Below are 21,646 nucleotides of genomic sequence, written 5' to 3' on the forward strand. Positions count from 1 at the left end.
ATTTCAACATGTGTTTTAATAAATACCGCTATTTGAAAATGTTTAATATCGTTCAGGGTACGGTATTCGGCATGGGTTTAGAATAATATCAAATGCCTGTTTAAAAGCAAGGTACGTGGAAATTTAGGTTTCAAAAATGAAGTCAAAAAAAGGGAAAATCGATAATGATGATAAAAAGATTCGAAATTGAAAGGAAAAAGGAAATGGATTATTTTAAAAAGGTTACTTTTTTATTCATTCAACAAATCGATTTATATTCGCTAGATGCGGAATGCTTTTTGCATTGGTAATAGTCGTATCAAATATTGCCGATCTAGGAAAAGCCTTTTTTGAAAGCAGCTTCTTTACTATTTAACCCTTATATTTTTCCGGATTTTTAATGTCTTTTTAAGCCTGTGATGTAGTGATAAACTTTTCAAATAATTCATGATTTTATATTTTTTTTACTTCAGCAGCAGCATTTAACATATCTTTGTGTAGCGCTATATTTCCTTTATTTATTGTACGCTTCAATTTTTCATTCTTTATATTATTTCTTAAAAAATTCCAAATATCACCCCAGGGGGCAGAATTAGAATAAAAAATCATATCAAATAAAATTAAAACAGATGTTATATATGTATATATATATATATATATATATATATATATATATATATATATATATATATATATATATATATATATATATAAATAAATATATATATATATATAAATATATATGTATATATATATATATATATATATATATATATATATATATATATATATATATATATATATATTTATATATATATATATATTTATATATATATATTTATATATATATATATATAAATATATATATATATATATATATATATATATATATATATATATATATATATATATATATATATATATATATATATATATATATATATATATATATATATATATATATATATATATATATATATATATATATATATATATATATATATATATATAATGATTTTGAGTGAAAAGGAAATGAAAAAGACATACAGTATATATAGACATAAGAAAATTTCTCAATAATATTGAAAATATTTAAATTGAACGGAACAAAAAAAATCTATTTGAACAATTTTATATTTTTTCTCGTTATCAATTCAAATCCAATCACGGAAATAGGCATCTCTCAGCTTTTTTCTCTTTCCAGCTTAAGCAGTACTTGATCCAATGAAGCAGAAATTAAAGTAATAATGAAAAAATAATCTCGACAAAAAATCCTGCCTGTGTTTCTCGTCGACTCTTGATTAAAATATTTTAATGCTGCTTTATTATTTCATGATATCAATTTATTTTTCTATAGCTTCGAGGAATTATCAATAGAAGGAGCTGAAGATCAACAGAACGAGTAAATAACGCGATAATTTGACTTAATACAAGTATGAAAGAAATACCAAATATACGGCCAAAATATACAGAAATGTACAATGTAATCACTACCACATTTTCCTAAAATGCCCTGGGAAATTTCACGTCAGTCCAGATGGGTTGAAAATTAATTATAAAAATAAATAGTTTGTCATCGAAGACCAAATGTTAAAAGTTTTGAATTGACATTTTGACAACTTTTCAAAAAATTAATCTACTAAAAATGAGGTAGGGTAAGCAGGGTGAAAAAAGTATTTTTAAATAAATTTATTAAAAAATATATAGTCTGTAATGTTCAAAATTATACAATGATTGACGTATGTAATATAATTATATTTCTTTATGAAACATAACTAGTTTCATGATAAATTTGATGACTTGTCCCTATCAGATTAATTACGAAATTAATTGCAATAGATACAAAAAAACTACAATAATTAAAACCGTAAAACGTGTTATTTTTACTATAATACGTTTTTGATGGTTGATTATAGTGGATAGATAACCCGTTAATTGCGCAATGAAGATAACATTTCTTCTAGAGATCTATTTCAAACGACATTTGAATTTTTAAACAGATTGTCAATTTTTGTTGTGAAAAAGTTAATGTTACCGATTTTTCAACAATTCAAATGAGTATTTACTGAAATGAATTAACATTGATATAATCCACACTAGGTAATTAAAACGTTACCTTCCATTTGGAATCAAAGTTATTTCGATACTGTGAAATGAAGTAAAAAAAACTATAAAATGGAATTTATTATTAAAATATTGATAATTGGACAAATCAATAATATCTGATGTCTGGCTTTTGGACTAATATAATATTACATCGTTAAATCACTAACTTGGTAAGGACAGTATATTTGAACTTATTTTTTTTCTCACGAATGTTGTTACGAATCCGATGTTATGGTTTTTGAAACAGATGATCTGAGTGAAAAATATTAGTGAATGGATAAATTATGGAACAGATAGATGATTCCTTGTATTCAAGAAGTGTGTTTTCTAGGAATGGATAGATTGATAAATATGGTAAATCGCAAAGGGCAGTGAATGCTGGGAAAAAGTGAATGGTGCATTAAAATTAGTTGTATCAAATAAAAGCCAAACAACGGAAACTAAATAGTGCACAACGGAGTCCTGATACCAACCCTAATGTATGGAAATAAAGAATGGAGTAGGCAATTTTTTTTAAGTAGACTGAATGGAGTTGAAATGGAGTCTTTCAGAAACCAGAAATGAATTAAAGGGTGAAATAAGCATTACCCATAAAATAAGGCGTGTAAAGATCGTTTGAAAAACTTTTCTAGATAAAGTATTTTAAAGACTTGAAAGCGGTCATGTCAGGAGTAAGAACAATCAGGAGGGGGGGGGGGGGGTTAAATGAATAAAAGTGATTTTTCACTCTTATATTTATTTAATATTACCCTGGACTAGTACCCGAAGTGGCGGGCTGATTACCTTTCTTTCACGAGTTAAAGATCTAGATAATACTGAATTTGTATGATGTAGTGCCCTATGCATCATCTGGTGCTGATAAGGGTTTAAAAAATACATAAGGAGCTGCATAAATGTGAAAGAGGTGAAAAATGTTTTCAAAGAGACAGAGTGGTGTGGAACTATTCTCTAAAACTTCTTCTGGGTGGAAGCGTTGTGATGGTTGGTAATTGAGGATTCTCAATCTCATTGCATTATTCGGTAGATGATTCTTGTCTTCTTTACAGTGGAGCGGTCGTATAGTTCGGCTACCATGAACGGGGTGACGCTGCTCCACCAGGAGGCTTGCTCTGCCAACCCCTCGCCCCAGCCTCCCCTGCGACAGCACCGCCTCTCCCCCTCCCAGCCGCCCAGCTCCAACGGTTACACGGGGAGGGGGCAAGCCCATGCAGGGAAGGAGGAGATGGGGAAGAGATCGGTCAAAATATGGCTGCTGAGAGGAATGATGCAGGTTGGTTCAACAATTCCACCATCTATCTGGTTATATCCGTTATTGGTTCCAATTCTATCTTAAATTATCGTCTCATATCTATTGTGTGTTCCAATTCTACCTTGAATAATCGAGTTTTTTTTTCAATTTTTCGTTCCAATTTTACCTAAAATTATATTGCAATATTGTTATTTGTTCCAATTCTACCTTAAATAATCGAGTCGTTTCTATTTTTCGTTCCAATTCTGCCTTAAATTATCGTCCCGTATCTATTTTGTGCTCCAATTTTAGATACCTTAAATAATTGAGTTTTATCTATTTTTCGTTCCAATTCTACCTTAAATTATCGTTTTATATATCTGTCATTTGTTCTAATTCTACGCAGAATATTCGAGTTACATATATCCATTTTCCGTTCCAATTGTACCCTACATTATCGTGTTATATTGTAATTTTTTTTTAATTCTACCTTAAATAATCGAATTATATCTAATTTTTGCTGCAATTCTACCTTAAATTATCGTGTTATATCTGTTTTCATTCTGTTTTACTAAAATCACTAGTAAACGAGTGCAACTTAAATAAAAAATTAAACTTCAAATAATCAAGTCTTTATTTTTGTTCCAATCCTACGTTTAATTACGTATTATATCTAATATTAATTTCATTTGTATGTACCCGTCACGTCCGTTCTCATTTTTTTTAAAATTATTTTTGAATAAATTAATTGACATGAAAAATAAGCATGTCATCGGCTTACTCCATAAAATATCTACATAAATACATGCGGGCTTTATCTACAGGAGATACTAAAAATATTATAATTTAGCCATTAAGCATGATTTATCGACGTTGGCTAAGCCACGTACTCCGCGTGCCTCCCGAGAGCTGCTAACAATTCGTCGGCAGTTCTCGTCCGAGCTTCGGGATGCGGTCCTGACGAGGGAAGATCGTTTTATGGTTAAATTATAATGTTGTTACTCTCTCCTGCCTAGGAATTCTAAGTAAGTCGCTATATAAGAGATTTGTCATAAAGTTTTTATTAGGAATTATTTCCTTGGAACCCAGAAAAGTTTTTGTATTTTTATTTTATTTTATTATGTACACAAATATTTCAATTTCATACTATTCATGTGAGCCTAGGCGGCTCATTATTAGAAATAGGTATAAAATTGTGGTAGAGTGGGTTTGAACCGAGAAACTCTGACTAAATAGTACGCGACACTAACCACGGGACCACAACCCGACATAAGTTAGTCGGTCACTTTACAAAGTAATTTTCACTTTGTGGTAACATCTATCCATTTTTAATTAAAATTTTACTCGATGTTTGAAAATAATGCAGAATGCATCAAAACACGTGGCTCGATAGATTTTAAGAAATAGTGATATTTACCGAGTAAAACTGAAAATAGGAAAGTAAAAAAAAAATCCTACGGTTTTAAATAGGTTAATGTAAAATAAATATCTACGGCAGTACTAAGTTGCGTGGTCAACTGTTTATTCGGTAACTAAATGCAATTAACTAAGAAAGGAGCGAATGCAGATTCGAGCAGAAAATTTTAAATTAAATTACTCTCCGGGAGTCATTATACGGCTAATAAAATATGCTCTGGGACTTTTTGGTCGGGTAGACAATTGAATCCGGAATTGTCACCGCGGTTTCGATTCCCGGAAATAGCAAAAACTTCCTCATATAGAATGAAGTATTATGTCGTATTTTTCAAAATTTCCTTCTTTCATATTTTCAAAGATATTCAATATTAACCATTTGTTTTTTATAGAGATTTTTTCCTCAAATAGTTTTTACATATTTTACACATCACACGACCGATTCAACATTAATAATTTAAATAAAAAAATTATAAGAAAAATAAATAACGATTAAAGCAAACTAATTACAATAACACAATTTTTGGATACGTACGTATATATAGAACTACAAGATCCAAAACACAGAAACATAAGAAACAAAACTTTACACATATCTCTTTTCGTCTTGGATTACATTGCAATAATATTATACAGCTTGATACCCTACTTATCATTTAACGTTCAGTTTATATAAAACCACTTTAAAAAATACTTCATGATAACCGGTTCTGGAATATTCATATTCCCATACCACAAAAAAATGCTTTTGATGTACAAAATATACAACCTGCTTCCATTATCCATAAAGTCATTAAAAAAAGAAACTGTGTATAAAAGACCTATTAATAAGTGGATAATGGAGGTGGGTAGATTTGAAATAGATCGCATCATTCGGCCATGTTGTATTTGATTGCATGTCATAAACAATTTTCATTTGTTTAGTTTTATATTTTAAATAAGTATCGTAAAATGAACCCTTGGTACGGGAAAACTCAGTGAGGGCACATTATTGTAATTTGGGTATATGATAACATATAAACAAATAAAATATATATAAATAAAACTAGTAAACACCACTATTTCTTAAAATGTAATGTGACAAGTGTTTCGATCCATTCCGCATCGTTTTCTCACAAGGATAAAAAAATAAATAAATAGCATGGAATAGAATAGAAAAAAAATAGCACTTACCCCTACTTCAACCTTCAATGTCACAAGGATTCAACTCTTAAATTTATAATTAGCTCCACATACGGTGTTTGAAAATTATGAAATGAAATAGTTGTATTTAAAAAGTGAAACTTAAATTTAAAATGAATAGATTTTACCGCAAAGTGCCGAATCAATAAATGAAATTTAAAATATAAGATTCCTAAAAAAAATATTAATAAATACTTGACATTGATTTCAAATGGCAGTAAAAATACTTGACTTTAAAATGGACTATGTTAATTCTCTCTCCTAGTCTCCCGTTTCTGGCAGACCATTATTTATCAAGTAATGCTGAAATCCGTCGTAACGTGAGTTACAAATGACAGTCATAAAACGGTGTCATTTATCTTCGTCATTAAATGGCAAAATTATTTTTCACAATTCATATTCATTATGACGTTTTTTTAACATGATTTGATGTTATCTTTTTTCGTCCTTTAAAATATTTATCAAGATTACACTCGCTACTTTACAAATACTCTATTTGAAATCGGAGAGATTTTAAATTAAGATGTAAAAGATATCTCTGAAGACAGGAAAAATATTATTTGGAAAAGAAAACAACGAATACAATTTTGGTTGGTTGAAGTATTGCTGTACACAATTTGTAACATTTATGTTTTTGCCCCTGATTGTTATCCATTTTACTTAAATTTCGATAAATAAAATATTGAAAAAACTTATACTCGACATCCATGGTTGAAACTAATAAAAAATAATTTAAATATCTTGTTATTGGGTTCATTTTTGGTCAAAGGACTTGGATATAAACATATTTAAACTTTGTAAAATTAAACAACTTTGTTTTAACCACTTTTTTTTATTATTATTACACTTTAACCTATCGGTTTCGACAATAACCTTGTCATCATAAGGGTTTATTAAATTCTAAAACATTTAAATACTCACAATTAATTACATTCCCTTACCAAAAACTTCTACACACTCCGTAAAAAATCCTAAAAATAAATATTTGGGATTTTTAAGATTTTTTTGGATTTTATATTTTTAGGATTTTTTACGGAGTGTGTAAGGGAATGTAATTAATTATAACTATTTTAATGTTTTTAATGTTTAAGAATTTAATAAACCCTGAGCATGACAAGGTTCTTGTCAAAACCGGTAGGTTAAAGTGTACTAATAATAAAAAAGTGGTTAAAACAATGTTGTTTAATTTTATAAAGTTTATAAAATGTGCCACAAAGTATCTGCGAAAAACATTCAAGAAATAAACACATACTTATGTATGTATATAGTGTTTTTCAATGCGAGAAAAAATAAAATGAAGGTCAGTAATAATTAAATTAGATCGAAAGGTTAAGAATATGTATTTTTATGCAAGTACTGATTATTTGTGTAAAATACTCACATTATATTAATTGACTTATGGTTTAATGACCATTTGATTATTTTTTATAATAAATATTTGTAACTTCTTATCCAAATTTTTATTCACGAATCAGGGTTTTACTCCACTTATGAGGTATTCAAGATTTTTTATTGACATTTCAACACGGGAGACGAAGAATATGAAAATTTTGGCATTTACAGGGCTTACGACCTGTTCTAGGTTGGATTTATCGATCACTTTATACACGTGTAACGTACCCTATTCTACTTATTAGTTATATTACATGCTTCAATTGAAAAGATCTTACGTGTGCTATGGTTGAAATTATTTTGGAGGTTTTATAGCAGAAATCTTTATGAAATGTAAGTAAGATTCTCACCAAATTATTTTATATACTAGGAGACGCCTCATTATATCATATTTAATTCTAATATAACTTATTTGTGAACAAAAAGTTGGAGACACTCAAAATGTTGTGAATACGAATAATTTGTTAGCATATATCGTAGTCGTACAGGAGAAAGTGACCAACTAACAAAACGTAAAATGTTCAGGAGGGCCATTTAAGTCACTTTTGCTTGGCAAAAAAATAAACATTTATTCAGTTCGTCATTTTCAAGAAGTCAATTTATTATACTTCCAAGTTTAAAATCGCTTTGGAATTTTTTCAGGCCAATATTAAGCTAGTAAGATATCAAATAGTCAATAATCACGTTTTTGCAAAAAATGCACTTAGTCATTTTCTCTTGTATGACTACGATATGTATATTCAATATAAGCCTAGACTGAACACCTTGCTTTAATGTTATTATTATAAAGTCTACACAGCTTCTGTCTGATTTAATGCCCCATACACCATTAGATGCAGAAAAGGGTACTGAAGAACTAGAAACATTTCAAGGAGATTGTCATCTTTTTATACTGTCTACTACCATTGAAGTGCGCATTCTTAAAATACAAGTTCTTTGAGTACTCCTATTATTTTATTTAGAAATCTTTAATGACTTTGTAACAACTTCGAAAGTTCGATTTTGTCGTTGTTTGCTAAAAGTTCGTCGTAATAATAGGAGGACGCATATTTATTTTTAGATTATTAAGTTAATAAATATTTTAATATATATTTAAATCTTTAAATTAAAAATTATAATTTTAGAATAAAAATATAAAAAAAAATATGTAAAAGAATTACTTGTCTTTATGTTTAGTTAAATACGATACTTAAAATAGCTTTCATATTTATTTAAAAAAAAAGATGATGCAATATGTTTTCGTTTTTTTGTTAATGTTCAAGTACTGTACGTATCTACCTTCTGATTGCAAAAAGCTCGGCTGTCCAAACTCAAAACACAGTAAGGGACATTTTTTTGTAGTACGTTTTTTTATTTGCATTTTTGGACTAAGTAGATTCTACTAAAGGTATTAAACGTTTTTACCAATATCATTTGTCTGTTTTTGGTTGGTTGGAAGTTATTGCTTTTTAGCAATAAGCCCGCAATGTACTTAATTTTTTTCTGTACATGAAGTTTAAATTAATAAATAAATAAATAAAATATATATCTCATGAGGAAACTTCGTTAAATATTTTTTCCACCATCTTTACATTTTATACATCCGTATTAAAACTAGAAGGGATTATAAAGATTTTTTTCTTGGTTTTTGTTGAAAAAAAAAACTTGATTTTAATCCCTCTGGCATTAAATCTTTCTATTTGCAAATATTTAAAACTCAATATACTATTAGAAATAAAAAAAAACATCAAAACCAATCATTAATATTAAAAAAGTTTTATCAGGCTTTCCGAAAAATAAAAACCAATATTTCGCTTAAATTTTCATTCAATCTAAAATGATTAATATTTTTTTCACTTCATTTAAAATTTCATAGATGGCGTAGTTTAACTCGCAAACGAAATGATGTGGTATATAACTTCTAAAAAATATGCGGGAAATATGCAAAAAATACTCGTTTCATCTGGTGTGAAGCGACTATTTTTACCTCCAATATTTCATTCAAGAATTATGTAAAATTAAAGCAACTTTGAATATAACAGCTGAACCTAGTCACACTTGTGAAAAGACTGTAAAACTTATAAAGTAGTCACTTAGACGAAAGGTAATACAAAAAATAAAACTTGTTTTGGATGTTTAAACAAGGACAGAATAGAAAATATAATACATTAAATAAAATAATCGCTTAAACCAACCGATTGCGAGTCTTATAACTGGTTAATTTAAAAAAAAATTATTCGTTCAAACCTTTATCCGCACCCTAATGGTGCATAGGACACTGCATCATACAAACGCAGTGTTATCTTGATCGTTTACACATGAAGGAAAAGTGATCAGCCCTCCGTTTCAGGTACCAGTCCAGGGTAATATGGAATAAATATTAGAGTGCAAAAATCACATATATTTATTTGACCCCCCTGGGAATCGAACCCGGGACCTCCAGAACGGTAGCCGAGCGAGCTGACCATTACACTACGGAGGCGGACATTACACTACGGGTTGAAATATCTTTGAAATAAAAATAAATTTAATTTGAAATAATTTTTTACTTCTTAGAGAAGAAATGGATCGTTTCATTTTTATACTTCATCAAAACTGAAATATCACGAAATTAAAGCTAAATTTAATTTTCAAACAAGATTCAGATATTTGAATTATGAAAACGTGAATTGAAACATTATTTAAATATAACCATTAACAGTTTATTATTTTATCAGTATTTGGCAACAATTCAATGTTTATTTATCAAATACTTCCTTTGAAATTTCACCAGTTGTCAGTTTCAAATAATGTAAACGAAGTGCACAAATAAAATAAAATAAAAAATAAGTAAATTTTACTTAATTTAATACATTAGATTTTTATTTAAAAATCTACATTTTAAAAGGCACCTTATTGTTTTTAACTAAGTAATTAACTGACATCGCAGGGGTAAGCAGGGGGATAGAACGCCACACCCCTTTGTCTTTGCATGATTCTCGCCACTTCCATATTCGTGCATCTCTTTAAACATTATTTCGATTGCTGACCTGCCCGTTTTTCAAATACTTTAGTCAAACTAAGTTTTTCTTTGCCTTCCATAAGGTTAACATCCATCCTTTTTAGGTCTTTTTCAAATTTTCAAGACTTCCTTGAAAATGTACTTCTAAAAAAAGAATCAATCCACTTGCTTGCTTTACCATTTAAAGCAATAAAAATATTTATGATTACAAAAAAAATAAGGAGAAAAAAAGTATTCTATTCAAATTTTGTTTTGATAAATAAGTAAAAAAAACTAATATCAAAAACACTCCTGATATTGAAATTAAAGTCTTTATCTGTGGTTTTGACAGCGTATCCCTGTGTGATTGTGTAAATGACGAGCACTTTGGGCTAAAAATTTGGTAAACAAATTATTTGGCTAAAAATAAAGACTTCCTTATCATATTGTTGGTTTGAAGGATAAATTTAAAAGTGTGCTATCCGTATTTGGTATTAAAGGTTTTGTCATAAATATAGTACACACGCAGTGGCGTGCATAGGTAGTTAATTTGGGTAGGTAGTAGAGGTAGGTAGAAAGGTAAGCTAGGTACTACATACTAGGGTAGATAGTAGAGGTATGTAGTAAGGTAAGCTAGGTATTACTTAGTAAGGTAGGGTAGGTACTGGTTGCGTATGTCACGAAGATAAGTAAGGATGGGCACTTCTTTTCTGCCTATATGGAATGCACGCCCCTGTACACACGAGTATGTACTTATACGTGTTAAAGTTCTCTTTGAATTCGTAAACTTTTCTTTTGCTAATATTATTACAAATTACGTTAAAAATCTTCAATTTTTCTTTTTAGTAACAAATCATATTGATAACAACTAAAAACATCTAAAAAAATCTACGAAAAATGAGGCCAATTTTCTTCCTCGAAAAATCTGAAGGGTGAACTACTGAATCAGTGAATTAGTCAACCAAAGAATCAATGAATAAATCAGTGAGCCAGTGACCAAACTAACAAAAGATTTGTTCATCAGATCAGACCGGATTAACGGTTATATATCTGATATACATCTGTACGGATCAGCGATCATGTATGAAATTCCGGTTAAGATCCGGTGCCTCAATCATTGTGTCTGAACGGAAAATTTATATACGTATATTAGCAGGCTTTGGAGCTATATTTTCCAACCAACCAGAGACGTATTACGATAATGATCAAGGTTTGAATTGTATACAGTTGTTTGAATTTAGTAGGCGGATGGTGCTTAATTTCTTACTTGAGAAATAAAGAAGAAAATAAAACATAAAGTAAAAGGCAAGACAGTAGGGTGATTAAAAGATTACTATCATGTTAATTGATGATATAAAAGGAAGGCATGGAGAGTATGATCCGATAAGGGCTTGAGGGGGGAAGGAGAAGATCCTTTAAAGAAAGTAAAAAATAATGGGTAGTTGGAGTTCTGAAGATAATTTGATGTTACAGATTAATAAAAATAATGAAACCCTTATCCGCAACCCAACGGTGCATAGGGCACTGCGTCATATAAATGCAATGTTATCTTGATCATTTACACATGAAGGAAAGGTGATCAAACCTCCGCTTCAGGTATCAGTCCAGGGTAACATTGAATAAATATTACAGTGAAAAAATCACTCATATTTAATTCAACCCACCTGGGAATCGAACCCGGGTCCTTCAGAACGGTAGCCGAGCGTGCTGACCATTACACTACGGAGGCGGACATTATGTTACAGAGACTTATTTTAAAAAGTCTTGGTTGCAGTAATCAATAAAATAATACAAAATATTTATTAAAATAAATAGCACAATTAAAAAAACGGGTGTAATATTTAAATCTGTATGAAATTCTACCATATCTGACTGTGAAGAATTAATTTTTGCTTAAAAAGTTGGCAAGATTAACAGAGCGCAACGCAGAGAGCATGAAAATACTCAAACCACCCTGTAGGTACATATCTGCTACAAAAATAACAGTATGACATTTTAAAATCGGCACCACTTTCCATATAAATGTTGCTTATAGAACATTTTTATATGTACTTATTAAGCCGTAAACGGAGTAAACAGTCGGTATGGTCAACGAGCCTGCTGTGTCAAGAATTTTTATTTGGCTTTTGCATTTATAAAAGCGATAAAAAGTATTTACAATGCTTTAATACTGACCAATCGTCCAAACGTAATCGTGATTTTGAACCACTTAAAAAAATTGCCTGTCATTATCTTTCTCCTTCCTGGGCCACAGAAGGCCTTAATGTATGTAAATTGTACTTAATTTGCTTAAATTTTCTTTTGGATCGATTATTTCGGTTGTATTTGAAGTAAGAAGATCTTTAGAGTCCAATTCTCAATTCTTAATGAAGGCTTGCCAACGTAATAATACTTTGATTGTCCATAATAAAATAAATTTAGCATGTGTAATTTAATATTATATATTTAAAAATTACTATTATATTTTTGTATATCTGTTATAAACCTTTAAATATTGTCTGCCTTCGTAGTGTAATGGTTAGTGCGTTTAGCTAACACTCTGTAGGTCCCAGGTTCAATTTTCAGGTAAGGTGGAGGGTTTTTAAAATAAAATATTGGTGTTTTTTAACCCTATTATTATTATTATTTGATATTAGTCTGGACTGACTCCTGGAGCTAAGGATTGATCATCTTGCCTTCGTGTTCAAGTAACCGATAAGATAACACTGCGTTCATACGTTTCAGTGCCTTATGCACCATTAGTTGCTGATAAGGGTCAGAAGAAGAAGCAATATTAACATCTCAATTGAGTGAGGTTATTTTTGTTTACAAACACCGAATACCATGCGGATTGTATCAAAATTCGTGTCACAATAGATTTTAAGAAATAATGGTATTTACCGAGCAAAACTTAAATTTGGTACAACTATTTGACATCTGAACATAGATGATGAAGAATATGGAAGTCTAGGCATTTACGGGGCTTACGACCGTCATAGGCTGGTTTAAACCTTCTTCATCTATGTTGAGATGTCAAAAAAATATTTCTTCTTCTTCATCTATGTTGAAATGTCGAAAAATAACTCCTATAATTAGAGATAATCCAGATTATGAACAAGTATTTGGACACACTCAAAATGTTGTGAATTAAATCTGGTATTACTACAAAGTGAAAGTGAATGAATAAAATAAACTTTTTATTGGTTACGAATAATAATAGTACCAAAATAAAGGTCGTTGTAAACGAAGAATGAGTTTTATTAAATTTATAAAGATTTTTATTTATCTGATGACAAATCTGTCGAGTAAGGTTGAAAGATTTGTCGACACATTTTATGATTTACAAAGTCCATGGGACAAATAATCTTTTTATTTATTATAAGAACTTTTAAAGTCACCCGGTTTTATGCGGTCTCCTTAGTCCTATTACGTTCGAACCGATGTATTGAGAACCTTATTTCTAATAAAATTTACGAACCAAAATCGAATTGTTCTATCTCTAAAACTCATTTTTCCTGATGTGCCCGTCATATTATTTCTGATATTCCTAACACAAAATGTTCATATAAATTTTGTAACAATTGTTTTTTCTAGTTTAAATTTTTTTAGATGGGAGTTACATTTATTATTTTCTTTACTTATTATGAACTCATTATGTCCGCCTCGTTGTGTATTGGTCAGTACGTATGGCTACCGTTTCAAAGGTCCCGGGCTCGTTTTCCAGGGGGGGAAGTCAAATAAATATAAGTGATTTTTACACTTTAATATTTATTCAATATTACCTTGGATTGGTACCTGAAGTGGAGAGCTGATCCCATTTCCTTCATATGTTAAATATAAAAAATACTATTTTTATATGATGCAGTGTCCTATGCACCGTTGGGGTGCGAATAAGGGTTTAAAAATGATAAACAAGGTTTGTAGATCATTAAGTGGATGTTTATTTCTTCTTATTTTTTTACATCACATCAAAGATTAAGAAAAATGTGAATGTCTGGGTATTTACGGGGCTGACGACCGTCATAGGCCATTTGAACCCCTATTATACATTGTTTTGTGCACATTCATTTGAGAGATCGTATTTAGACTGCATTCAGTGACTGCTTCTTGAAATTTACTTTCTATATTTAAAAAAAAAAAATAAACGATCAAGTTTGTCACCCCTGGTTAGGAGCATGACCCTTATCTGGCCTTGCCAGTCGCAATTAAGGGTTGCTAGACTCGACGAAAATATAAATTAGGAACTCCTCTTGGGCGACCTAAATTTATGCAAGTACCTAATAATAGTATTTTCGTAAATAATGGCTCATAATTAAATATGAGAGCCTTGCAGCACTGATGCTTAATGTACCACAAAATGTTAAGATGGATCTTTGCGTTTTTATTTCCTCTTTCCGGAAGGATTACATCATTTAAAATTATGGTGTACAGGGTACTGGGATTATCATCCAAGTAAATAAAAAAAATTAAGTTCGTTTGCCAAAAATTTCGAAATCTTTAATGAAATTCTCGAGATTTAAGAATTCAAGAGATTTCTTTGAAATTTTGACACAACAATGTATTTAAATAAGCTCATGTTTTAATATAGTTGTAGATACCAGTGACTGATGCTTTTAGCTCTGACAGGTAAAAAAAATATTTTAACGTATTTTTTTACTACTATGACAGCGTCGTCGGTAGAACGTACTAGCAACACACCCAAAACTAACTATTGCTTTTGGTGGATAGTTTGCTTCTTGACAGCTGCAGTCAATTAGGGTATTTAATGTTTTTGACTGCAATCATTTAAAAAATACTCATTTTTTATTTTCATTGCTTCACAAGCAAATACATAAAAAAATGTTCTTTCCATTTTCTTTAATTTCCAAGTAACCAGGCTGAGCCAGAGTACCTAATGCGTGGCTGTTTACAGGTAGTTTAAAATATAAAATGAATTACATTTGAAATGTTTGTGTCATTACTAATAAAACTAACCCCACTAACTGGAATACTAACACTTATAAGTCAAATGTAAAAAGTGTAAATAAAGAATAACTCGACACTGGCTATAACACCCAAGAAGGGTGAAAAGCCATCAAAAAGAAGAAGAAGAAGAAGAAATGTTTGTGTTTGGTGTTTAGGTTTAAGTGTACTTATGTAGCTTTTTTTGAAAGGCAAAACTCAAACACTGCTTTCAAAAAATCTTGATGAATCTTCAAGAACATCATTAATCTAACCTAATTTCAAGCCATACTGCGATTTCTGCATTAAAAAAATTAAAACATATTTTTTTCATTTAAATACGCTTATCTTGAGTACTTGAGAAAACAAGTTATTTTATGTATCAATTTAAATTGTAAAAAAAGTATGGAACATATATTTATCATATTTATATCTCACAATTAGACTTATCCCATTAATATTTCATTTGAACTTATTAGTGAATTTGTTGGTAAAAGTTTTCAAGTTCTGAAAAGTTACATTTAAACAGTTTGTTGATATTCAACTGTTAAATGACAAAGTTTAAAACAGTTGAATATCAATTATTTTTTTATATTTTAAATTAGGATTAACTATTGTTAGAAACTTTTACCAGTTAAAATAAAAACAATTCTTTATTTAAAATGCTTCGTGTTAGTATTTTAAATTAGTGCATTGATAGGCATACTTTTGTAAATCATGACACCTTTATACGCCATGTTTTTAGGGCAGATCCAAAAAAATAGCAAAACATTCCTGTTCACCATCTTTTTAAATTATCCCAAATCAGTATTTTTTAGTTTTATCTTTATTTAAAATATACTTTTACTTTTAATTTAATCTTTGGAATGAACCTTTATCTACACGGTTATTTAGACTAAGTGAACTGTGAAAAAGTATTTTTTGGTATAAAAATGCACTATTTGTAAAAAAAAAAAATGTTTTCAACCCAATTTAATTAAAAAGAGTATCACAGTGTTTGGATATTCCAGTCTCTCCCTGAAACTAAATGTATTATATATAAATACACAACAATTAGTAAAAATAGCTACGCTCTATTCTACAGTATGGGATTTCAGGTTGATGTGTTACGAGTAATGCATTATTAAAAAGTGTTTTTGTTGCCCAAAAATCAATATAAAAAAGAATATTAAAGTTCAGAGATGGAGTCCCATAGAAGAAATATTCAATAAATTATAATTTGTCACAATCAAACCATATTTTACCTTACATATGCATTATAGAATTCCTCTCACATAACACAAGAAAGAATTTCCCAGCAAAGCACAAAAATCACAATCAACCAACTTTATGGTAATGTACATAGAACTAATCGATCCCAAACACATCAAACAAAACCTAATACACACCTCTTTTGCTCAAAAAAACTTTGATTATTATGCAATAAAGTTATATAACTTACTTCCGTTATCCACAAGGTAATTAAAAATATAAACTAAACATACAAGAGCTATCCATGAATAGATTATGGAGAAGGTTGGTCGGGAATATATCGCATTATTCGGCCATGACGTATTTGATTGTTTGTTTTAAATAATTTTCTGTCATAACAAATTTATAAATTAAAACAATCAAATATGCCCTCCGCACGGGAAAACCCAGTGAGGGAATATTACTGTAATTTGTTATTATGTTTATGATGAAATAAATAAAATTATCTCAACATTGAAATGTTTCATTTTATTATGATATACCCACGTAAATATCAATTGCAGTAGTTGAAAAACATTTTTGTTGAAGTAAAGGAGAAATTTGTGTGGATTCATTACTAGGATTTTATACAAATGCGAAGAGAACTAACTATACAAAGCTTCGTAAATAACGCCCAAACGTATAAGCATTGTCTAATACAAAAGTAATCAAAACATCAAAGCAAATTTTCTTTGAACATCGGCATTATAAAATTCCATTCTGAATAACTGAACGCAAATATCTCAAGATTTTTTTTTCTGAATCACCATCTTAAAATTTCTGGCTAATGCTTAAAAAAACCTCAATATTGTATCAAAATGTATTGTATTTTCTTTAAGAATACGTTCTATAAAGTATTATAAATTCAGTTTTTATAGGTACCGAAATATCTACGATAAAAATTCACAAGCAAAAATTTATGTATATTTTTTTAATAATTTTTTTTTTACTAACCACCTCTATTTTTAGTACCGGTTTAAACAAGCATCTAGGCATCTTCAGGGATGGATGTGTACTTAACTTTAAAATGTGAAATATTCATAGTTAGGTGAGTAGGCGGGATAAAAGAGTGGGTAAATAAGTAAGGCTAAATACTGAAACCGTTTCATCCCTGAAAATGACAAGGTTTTTGTTTTATTTTATAAGTTTTTAAAAATAATTCAGTTGGTATCTCAAGCGCTCTAATAATCCGATGTTTTGGTTCATAAAATTTATTTACTGATAATACTGCTTACACGTAATAAAATTGTGAATAAAACAGTATTTTATATTAACAGCATGATAATGAATTTAAAACCCTCAATACAATTATTTGCATTTATGAGCCCCAATTTCAGTATTTTCATTTTCATTTTCCTTTATATGGCGCGTGATTTGATAAGCATTTAATCTTCTGGGTATAGATCAGTGGTTACCAATATACAACCCATGTTTTCATCCGTGTATACAATGTTTTCATCCTACCCTCCAAAAATTCCCGAATTCTGCATGAAAATAATTAATATGAGATTTATTAATTTTGCAGGGTTTTGTTATTGGTTCTGAATTCACGGCAGCATTATTTAAATTCAGCAATTGGTACTTTGTTAAGTAGTAGGTAGTGGACCCAAAGTAAAATTAGTGTTTGAGATAACCAGCTTTTTCGGTGTTTTAAAGATACCCTTTTATGTTTAAAATATACCATAAACTGAAAAATTATTTCATTCATGATTTTTATTTGCAAAATAACGTTTCACTAAAACGTATATAACTGTTAACTTTATCAAATTAAGATATTCTTCATCTAACCATTATCGGCACCCAATGGTGCATAAGGAATTGTGTAGTATTAAAGCAGTGTTTTTTTGATCGTTACTTTCATGAAGGCAGGGTGATAAATCCTCTGCTTCAGGGACCAGTCGAGGGTAATGTCACGTACATCAGAGTATAAAATCACTCATATTTATCTTCATCCCGCCCTTGGAAATCAAACTCATGACCTCCAGCAAGGTAGCTAAACACGCTATCCATTACACCACGGAGGCGGACAAAAATTCTAACATCATAATAAATATTTGAATAAAATCATAACATAAATATTTTAATATTAAAATGGACACAAATTTAAAGCATAATCGGAATAAGAATTTATTTTTCTGCAAAAATCTGTATTCACTGGTCTAGGTGATCTCGCTGGTTATACAGATATTGAACAACATCACCTCGCTAGAAAAATAAATAATCAATTCCACGCTACATGCAAATGCCAGACGATAAATTATTTTCCGGCACAAACTATGAAACTTTAGAGTATCGAAAATTCGAGGGTGGCCATTGAACATTAATCGTACCATTACAAATTCATTGTTCGTTGCGGTGTGACGCTTAAATTCTCTTTGTGAATATTATAAACGCTCACATTTCATGTAAATTCAGTAAAATACACCTACCTGATTTGTCGTTATTATTGACGACAAATCATCAGTTAGTCAAGCCGGATTTTCTTTCATATTTTAGTTACAAAAACTAATTGGAATATTTTTCTTAAACCTGAAATATTGAAATAAAAGTAAATTTTGGGATGTGAATAAAAAAACTACTCAAATTTTTAGCAGCTTCAAATTTTATAATCATGTTTTAGCGGTATCCCAATATGTAAAATATTCCTGTTGAAAAAATCCCTTAAATAAAAAAGGGTCTCTGCTGAATAAAACCTATCTCAATCCAATCATAGAAAGCTCTAGTGAACTCGAACATGAAGCGTCTTGAGATTTATGATATATGTTTGAGTTTCAAAAAGTTGTATGGAGTAGTTTTAATCACTGGTAAAATGGTGAATGTTACACGTATGTTACGTGATCACTTAAACAGTCATAAGCTCTGTAAATACCAAGACATCCGTATTCTTATTCATCTATGCTAAGATTTAAAATTTAATTATTTAATGCGTTTCTAAATATAAGACCACATTCTGTCAATGACGAGTTTGACATTAAAATCGATCATATACTTATACTTATTAAAATACCGTTTATAATAATAAATAAAGGGGTTCAGAATCCTTTATCAAAGAAATTGTAGATGTTATTGACATTTTTTTAAAGAAGTTTCCTTTGAAGATGGCCTATCCATTAAAGGATTTATTAGGAAATATATTTATTGTATATACTCTTTCGCATTTTCATAAAGTGGAATCGTATGGTTCCCTTTCAATGAACTTCAAATAAGTCAAATTGAATCAGTACCATATTGCTGCTTTTGAAAAATCGCTGGAGTTTGTCTAATGGTTTAAGAGATTATCACTTATTACATCATCTTGGAAATCCATCATTGGATATACTCGTATGTAACTTCCTCTCGTTTTCTTAAATCCTGGTAAGTAAAAAATCTAAATTTTCCATTGTCTTCGTTCGTTAATTTATGAGTTGTTTTTTTTTTTAAATTTTGAAGTAATCTTTTAGTAAAAACGTTAATCAAAATGGAAAAGTATAGTTTATACTTTAAAATTAATGAAAGTAAACATCATATTTATCATTATCACACGTTTTTACTTCATTGTTCAATAATAAATTAATTGCGTTACTAAAAAAGGTTTTTTTTAAAAACTTTCTGTTAAAAGGTTCAATAAAAAAATAGCAAAATATTTTCAATAAATATAACATAAAGTAATTTTTATTATTCTTATGATATAACTAAAAAAAAATTACCACCTCCGTAGTGTAATGGTCAGCACGCTCGGCTACCGTTCTAGAAGTCCTGGGTTCGATTCCCAGGGGGGGTCAAATAAATAAGTATATGTGTTTTTTCACTATAATATTTATTTATTGAACGGCTGAAGTCTTTAAGATAATACATATAATATTTTTCAATATTACCCTGGACTGTTACCTGAAGTGGGGGGTTGATCACCTTTCCTTCATGTGTAAACGATCAAGATAACACAGCGTTTATATGACGCGGTGCCCAATGCACCATTGGGGTGTGGATAAGGGTTTTACTACTTATAACCAAAACATAAGTGTTTGAAAACATTATTATAAAAAAAAAACTATGGAAGTATGGTTTGCTTATTTTGTGCCAGTTATGAAATATTGTATCAAGTCGTCTTTTTGAAATACTACGTAGGTACGTAAATAATTTTGAAATGATTAATTTTTTAGTCCTAACTTCAAATAATTAACATTTTCATTCACTGTAACAGAAAAAATGGAACTTTTATTAACTGAATTTTTCTCTCTATCAATGCTGGCTTTGAGTTTGACTGTTTGCACAATGAACGGCAACAAAATTGCAGTTGTGATAAAATTGAATGTATAGACAATAAGTTCAAATGGGATTCGCATATTGCAAAACTCTGTAATCGTTTGCGGGCTCTAGGGGGTAATTTTTAAAAGTTGTTCTTTAGTGGGGTCAATAGATTTTTTTGTTGTTGCTATCTATGGCAAAAAACCTTTGTGAAATGTATAAAAGATTACTTTCAAATAATTTTTAAATTCTAAACCCTTGAATACATCATATAATTTTTAATTAACTAATTTCAACTATAATTTTTAATTAAATCGTTTTATTTTCTATTTTTAACAACCAAATAGAATTTTTTTCTACCTTAAATTATAAGTGATATTTTCAGGTCTGTTTAATGATTCGGGATAATTTTATTTTTTAATATTCTTCAGGAATTTCCAAGACGCATTTTAATTACATGTAAATTGCATTAAAAACCGTTTCTTGTACAGAATACTATTTTTGGGTTCAAATACCACGTCAATAAGACATTTCGGGTGCAACGTTTTCATAATCAAGGTCACAGACACTCGGTATTCAATTATTTAAAAACCCACCCTTTCGAGACATTTCGAACAACTTTCTCCCAAGCTCTAAAATTATCTCTTAACTTAACCCAAAAACAACCACTAAACAAACCCTTTAACTTACCTCTAAACAAACCCACTAATCAAACCCAAAACAACTAAGCGCCCAATAACCTCGAACCCAATTCAAAATTACTCGTAAATTCTTGGACCCTCGTGCTCTTTACGAAGTGTTGGAATTACGTATGTGTAACTCACCGGTTGATTACTGTGGTTACGTATATAATACATTCATTTCCAAAGCTCAGCCACCTCCCAAAAGAAGTAATGTTGGTTCTTTATGAATCGTAATATAATTTATTTATTTATTGTTTCGGCATTAGCTTTGTGGTAAGACATGATGAAATTTAATATTAAACACCAGTTTATATTTAGACCTGAAGTTGT

General features: G+C 29.6%; 1 protein-coding gene across 1 annotated transcript in view; it reads left to right on the forward strand.

Annotated features, from left to right (window-relative positions):
* LOC148306146 (cholecystokinin receptor type A-like) overlaps window positions 1-21,646 on the forward strand; it is a 109,862-nt gene that overhangs the window by 49,122 nt on the left and 39,094 nt on the right. Inside the window, 1 exon segment of the mRNA XM_088265552.1 lies at window positions 3,132-3,355. Within this exon segment, the coding sequence (XP_088121678.1) occupies window positions 3,132-3,355 (224 nt within the window).

Source organism: Brachycentrus maculatus, unplaced genomic scaffold, assembly GCF_059751285.1.
Source record: "Brachycentrus maculatus isolate JH-2025_06_01 unplaced genomic scaffold, ASM5975128v1 h1tg000249l, whole genome shotgun sequence".
NCBI classification, from domain to species: Eukaryota; Metazoa; Arthropoda; class Insecta; order Trichoptera; family Brachycentridae; genus Brachycentrus; species Brachycentrus maculatus.